The 6878-nt window shown below is 33.7% G+C and overlaps 1 protein-coding gene across 1 annotated transcript; it reads right to left on the bottom strand.

The window, feature by feature from the left end:
* Positions 1-619: 619 nt before the first annotated feature.
* On the bottom strand, positions 620-6878 carry LOC129257265 (uncharacterized). Its single transcript, XM_054895553.2, has 3 exons — positions 6386-6878; positions 3629-3838; positions 620-2765 (listed from the first exon to the last, which is right to left on the bottom strand). Exons 1-3 carry the CDS (start codon positions 6461-6463, stop codon positions 2739-2741), a joined length of 315 nt encoding a protein of 104 aa, XP_054751528.1. The 5' UTR covers positions 6464-6878; the 3' UTR covers positions 620-2738.

Here is a 6878-nt window from a genome sequence, read left to right as displayed (position 1 = left end):
AACGCATTCTATCCCCCATTGTCTCACTATCATCCCTTTTTTACCCCGCCTTTCTCCAACTTTCCCTCTTTCTTCCTCCCCTTTGTCTCTCTCACTCTTTATCTCCGGTAAGGTATACCACGAAATGTTAATTAAAGTTACTACTTTGTTTTTCCTTTTAGATCCTACCCCCCCCCCCCCAAAAAAAAAAAAAAAAAAAAAAAAATGATTACGAGAATCTGCCATAATAATTTGCTAACTTTCATGTCATAAACGTTACTAAAGTAAAGGTACACTAATTATCTTATTATTATAAAACGGAATTTGATTACATTTGCTAGAATGATTCAAATATTGGCAATGGTAATACATGCGTATATCAAGGAGCTTCCATTAATATTATTAAACACGAGATGACAACATGACAACTATAGATTCAGAAAACTGTTCTTCAACTGTGCGTCCATAATTTTGCGGAAATGGGAATGAGAAAATGCATATCAATATCATATCTTGTCTTATTTACCTTCAATTAATTCGAAATCTCCGCAGGCGAGGCGCACTGCCACGGTGACCCAACCCATCTCCATTAAATTCTTAACTAAAATAATAAATATGACGACTTCAATAACATAAAATATTGCATTTTTTACTTACACAAATACATTTATTATACTGCATAGATCATGATTTAAAAGTTACAGAGAATTTGAAAAGAAAATTACATGATAGTTTGTGCATCGACAATAAAAATAGTAAAAATAGCTTTCGACTATGAAAAAGGACAAAATGGGATTATCATCATTTTCTTGCAAGCACCAAGAAAGCAATCAGCTTTTTTTTTAACATACATGTACATGATGTACTAAAGCAAATGAAAAAACCCCTCCCCGTGCACACACATACACACACACACAAATGAGATTAATGTGACTTTTTACTGAACATCTATGGATGGACGGACGAATAGATGGATAGCTACAAATAGGAAAAGGGCCTTTATGGAATGCAAATAATTTGAGTTAACTTGTATAAAGTAAAGAAATCAGCCTACATAACGAAAAGACCAAATTGTGATGTCTTGAACAACTCAGCAATAAGTTTGACATCAACTTTGTATTATTCAGAGAATAAAAAGATATAATGCCAAATGCAAATGATGTACAATTTCACAAGGAAAAGAAAGTAACCACATGACAAATAATGCACTAATACAGGTATGGACGAAACAAGTGGCAATTTGACAATTTAAAAAAATACAATTTTACAGCTCCATATACAACATCAATTCATTTTTAATCTCATTTTGATATGGTTAAAATTCATCCACATTACGAAGCAAAATTTTGGTTGTGATTATATTGTACTGTTGCCTAGGGAATAATTAGTGTTAATTGATTAGTGTTTGAGTAATCCATTACCATTTTTATGATAAAAAAACCTACAGCATCTTGATAATCTGTAAATTATTTATGAGGCCTAAGAGTCGCAAGGTAATTGAGAAATTTACATGTTGCCATTGCACTCACCATTCAAATGAACACGTTCTTAATATTTTTTCATTCTTATCTTGTTTGAATAAAGCAACTTTGATGCACATATTTAATGAATATGTTAAATGTTTGGGGTTCTAGCTACATGGCACAAATTGCATGATTTAGACATTGAAAACATAATTCCTCAAGATTATAATTCAATAAGTATAAAATAAATGTTACTGTAAAATTATTGATTGAAAAGTCCACTTGAAAAGTGTTGAATTAAATCTCTTATGAATTGTATACATGTATATATAAACACAATACCTGACTACCAACAGGCCAACCATCATATGATACATAAGAAACGAATCAAAGTTACTCCAAATCATTCCACAATACTAAATGCATGTACCACAAACACTTGACAGATTCACCAGCAGCAGTACCCCCCTACACACACACACACACATACACACACATATACATACACATACAAAATGTTTATATTTTATTAACGACCCCTTTGTCTTGGAAAAAAAAAATACAATGCCAACAATAGACAGTAAAGAGGTGCATTTTACAATACATGTACTGTACATGTGAATGACATCCCACATTACAATAAATTGATAAGTGAATGAAGATGAAACATAATCAAAATAATTTTAATCATCAATATGCAACATTATTGCAAAATAACACAGTCAATAATAATTTTAATAGGACATTCTAAATATTTCATTAGCATAAAATGCAATTTCCAAGACGATTTGCAAACTGGATACAACACAAGTTCAAAATTAAATAACTGTTTAAACTTTATTTATTTGCTTCTCTTGACAAGAGATTTAAATCAAAAGGGTTCTAACCATTTATTGAAAATATCCCAAAAATTATCAAGCACTGGCAACCATAAGAACCTCTCCTTATTCCATAACATTTTCTGAATTTTGTATTCAAAATTGTTTAGAACCCTTACTGTTCATATCATGTAGTAGCAAGGTTCAATTTGGGATATTTTAGTACCGGTAATGACTAAATTTAGTCCAGAAAAGTTAGACTCATTATACATGTAGGTTATGGCACTGCATAATTTCAATGTGGTACATAGATTCTGCAAATGAAATGTTGTAATAATACTATTACACTCGTTTAGTCAATTACATGCACTGATTTACTTTCACTGTTGCAACATATTCTTCCCTATCATTTTCATCACTTGTACCACATCAAAGGTTGTTTGTAAAGTTTTCTCAGTTGTGTTGTTGGAATTCTTGTCTACCACTGCTGAGCACAGTCAATATCCTGAAATAATAAAGAAAAGAAATCATCAATGAAATGCAACTCCTGAAATTCAAGGCAAATGACAAGGGAAAATGAAATATTTTCCATTAATAACAGTGTCTAGCACAAGTCTTAAAATAAATGTTAATGTATGGCAACCTGAACATGGCAAAAGACCAGGCCTGCAAAAGACCCATTTAAAAACAACATAAATGCAAAGAAGCATAACCACCATAGGCCGAAGTAAAGATCCATTCATTGTCTGTCATACCGATATTCCTTCAAAATATAGAAATCTAGAATACTGTAATTTATCCAATAAATCTTTTGCAAATAGCGGATTCACTATTATTGACAATATTTTATTTGACTGTAAACCATACCACATTTCTAAAGAAAAAAAGTTTATTTATAGTAATGATGTGCACCTACATTTGTGAAATATCAGAGGTACAAGTGATCCTTCTTATAAGAAAGTTGAATAATCTACATGTAGTTCTCCATCCGATTGCCAAAAGTGGACTTGTCAATTTATACAAACTATGCCCCTTGCCCTGAATAACGAGCATGATTAAAATTTTCAGCTGTTTTTTTTTTCTGAGCAAGCATGAATAATGTGACTGTCAAAAGAGCATAAAATTCTTTACTTTCCAACAGAGATTAAAAGACTGTCACAATGTCTGGTCTGTGATCTATTATTTTGCTTGTATTGTAACAAGTGCTGCTATTCCTTTTGAACCTGCAGAAACAAATAGCATTATACTAAGGTTTTTTTTTTTTTATACACCCAGCGACTTTCTTTAAATTTATTTCTAGGCTTCCCATAAGAAATTAATTCCAACTTTAACCACATGAAAAAAACAAGTATTCACTATTTGACTTACATTGTAGCGTAATCTTGACCTAAGAAAGTGCTCTTTAACAATCTCTTGATGCTCTAGTCTTCTCTGTTCATCCAATGTAAGGTGATTACACGTCTCTGCAGTCTGCCCTCTAGTGGCCAGCAATTGACGGTGGTATGATTCTGACTGACTGCCTTTTGCAAGTTCCTCCTGCTGCTTGCGATTCTTTTCAGCAAGTTCTTTTTTCTGTTCCTAGAATAGAAATTTCAAAAAGTAAAAAGAACATTTTAAATGATTTAACCTCACAATAAAGTAATACACGTTAGTTATAGTTTAAGAGGTTAAGGAACTGTCATTGTAATCTTTATTCATCTTTAGTCTCTCTACTCTGCAAGTCTGCATTCTCTCACAAAAACGCATTAAGGTAGTCTCTCCTGGATTCATTTGCCTCATGACAATACAAAAGGACTTGTTGAGTACACAATGCAGACAAATTCACACAATAACCCACTGATCAATAATTGAATTCCTTGGTAAGCTCAAATGATTAAAGCACATTTGAAGGAATCTTCATGTCCTCAGTTCTTCCAAAACAAATCACTGATGCATGTTTCTCCTTATAAAGTGAGGACCAAGTTGTCTTACCATTGCTTGGCTTCTTACCTAAAACTATGCAAAACTCTAAAAAAAATAAGCCAACTACTTAAAATTCTAATCGTTGAACTTATGTTGAACTTTATTATGCCTTGGCTTGGGCCTGCCTTTGCCCTCCTTTTTGGGGGGACATGGTTCTGAGTCAGGTATTAAACAAACATGCCCAGCATTTGTTCAGTTTTTATCTAAAGGAAAAGTCCACCCCAACAAAAATTTGATTTGAATTAAAAGAGAAAAATCCAACAAACATAACACTAAAAATTTCATCAAAATCGGATGTAAAATAAGAAAGTGATGACATTTTAAAGTTTCGCTTAATTTCACAGAATAGTTATATGCACATCCTGGTCAGTATGCAAATGAGGAGGCTGATGACGTCACCCACTCACTATTTCTTTTGTACTTTATTATATGAAATATGAAATATTCTAATTTTCCCCTCATTGTCAAGTGAAACAACGATTAATTCCTCCCTGAACATGTGGAATCAGCATTATTTAATAATATATGGTTCTGTCAAGTTGGTCCTTATTTTCAAATCTGTAAAAAATGAAATATTGTATAATTCAAACAATAAAAAACAAAAGAAATAGTGAGTGATGGACATCATCGACCGACTCATCTGCATGTCACCGAGTTGTGCATATCACTGTTTTGTGAAAAAAAGGGAAACTTTAAAATGCCATAACTTTCTTATTCTACATCTGATTTTGATGAAATTTTCTGCATTCTGCTAGTTTGATTTTTCTCTATTCAAATCAACATTTTCCTGGGATGGACTTGAACTTTAAATATATGATGGCTGTTGCAAATGCAGATATAATCTAAAAGCCACCAAACTTTGATATTTCAGAGATCTAAACATGTATCACCACCTTGATAAATGTTCACTTTTGAAATTGGTCAAATTGACTTAAGTGGTCAGTGTCATCACAGTTACATGTATTTACTTCTTGATTTTCTTAGCATTTGTGCAAAGAAATATATGTTGCTGGGCTAGCGCCATGAGCGTCTCTGGATGGTGTGTGCGCTCAACAAGATATCACAATTATTATTTATAGCCATGATTAAGGCACATGGAAATGTCAATTGTGGCTGCTGGTAGAATGAATTTAATATGTGTGTCTTACTTCTTACATGTTCACTTTACTGCAGCTGAAATGCAAAGGTGTCTTCACTAAAGAAATACAAGGTGTCACACATTATCCTTGCCATGTGGTGACACTCGCCCAGTATTCGGTCGTCCAAGTATTTTGTGTGCATGTACTTATGTTAATTATTGACACAGATATTTTGCTCCTTATCTGGGGACATTCTTTTCAATGTAAAATTTCTTTTAAACGCAACTTTTTCCTCTTACCTTTTTTTTTCAGTTTATTTTAGTAGTCTTTGCCTTTTTACACATAATAAATTATTAAATAATTTTACGATATAAAAAGTTTTATTGAACAAAAATAAAGCAAATGTCATGTGACCAAATACTTGGCTGAAAAGTACCCTTCCTCTTTTCGGGGATATTTCCTTCATTCAGCATCATTCCATCAATTTAGATTTTCTGCAACTTAAAAATCTGTTAGAGGAACAATTTTTCTTTCCGTTGAAAAGAAAAGTGGATTAACAAATATTGTTAGGGCCTATGCCCTAACTATGGACACACGCAAAGTTTGGACTCACTCAGTCTCAGTCACTGGAGACTGCATAGTAGACTTTTTCTACAAATTCTTGTCATTGTTACTGTTACTTAGCTTTAGTAACAGTAACAATGACAAGAATTTATGTAGTCGTCACATCACATAGTAGGATGGGGGGTTGGGTGTCCGGACACGTAACAGAAATGAAGCCTTGTTCTTATCTCAGGAATAAACCAAAAATATAGGTTGAATAGTTTTTTTTCACCATCAATATTTGTTCTTTACAATATTTTCTTATATTCTGTGCTAAAAAGAATTAAAGACATTGCTTGTAAACTTTTCAAAATTGAGAGTAAAAGTCATGTGTCCGGACACCCAACCCGTCCGGACACACAACCACTGGGTACATACGGAAATGAAGGACTTCTGACTTGTCATTAGAGATTTAGACATTAGATTTACTAGACTCTCGACTAGAGTTGATTTGTCAGTTGTCTCGAGTCATTTCACTCACCTCTGTTCTTCTTAATGCCTCTTGCTTTTTATCAAAGACACGTTGTCTTCGAACAGCCTCCCAATGAAGTGAAGACATGATGAAGAAAGCGTCGGAAACTCGTTCGTTGTTTACCGGTACGGTAGACTACCCTGTCCGCGTACGATCCGGTACTGAAGATTGCACTGAAGCTCGCACAGGCTCACCGCCAAAGTTAAGGCTTTCTGCTCACGTAGCAACCGCTATCCGCGTCAGACGAGAAGGCCTATCTTACGCCTTGAAAATTGCGTTCACTGCTCAGGTCAGTCAGAAAAAAAATATATGAAGTCCGTTAAATGATTACAAACAAACTCTCTGTGTCAAAATATCAGAAATACAAAGTAGTTTAAAGTTAGAACTTAGTCAGAGTTTAGAAGTTTTGCACCAGCCGCGCTGGGAATGTTGATTCAATGCATATTAGCAATCGATCGCCTGTCGCGAATAGTCTACGTACCGTACCGGTACGCGGTATAAT

Source organism: Lytechinus pictus, chromosome 1 (genome assembly GCF_037042905.1).
Source record: "Lytechinus pictus isolate F3 Inbred chromosome 1, Lp3.0, whole genome shotgun sequence".
Taxonomy (NCBI): domain Eukaryota; kingdom Metazoa; phylum Echinodermata; class Echinoidea; order Temnopleuroida; family Toxopneustidae; genus Lytechinus; species Lytechinus pictus.
Note: the sequence above shows the minus strand (reverse complement) of the source record. Positions and strands in the feature narration are given on the sequence as shown.

Coding starts and splice junctions, on each gene's coding strand:
- LOC129257265 (XM_054895553.2), bottom strand. CDS start 6,463: ATGTCTTCACTTCATTGGGAGGCTGTTCGAAGACAACGTGTCTTTGAT. Junction 3,839..6,385: donor AGGCATTAAGAAGAACAGAG/GTGAGTGAAATG, acceptor TTTCTATTCTAG/GAACAGAAAAAAGAACTTGC. Junction 2,766..3,628: donor GGTCAAGATTACGCTACAAT/GTAAGTCAAATA, acceptor TTATTATTTCAG/GATATTGACTGTGCTCAGCA.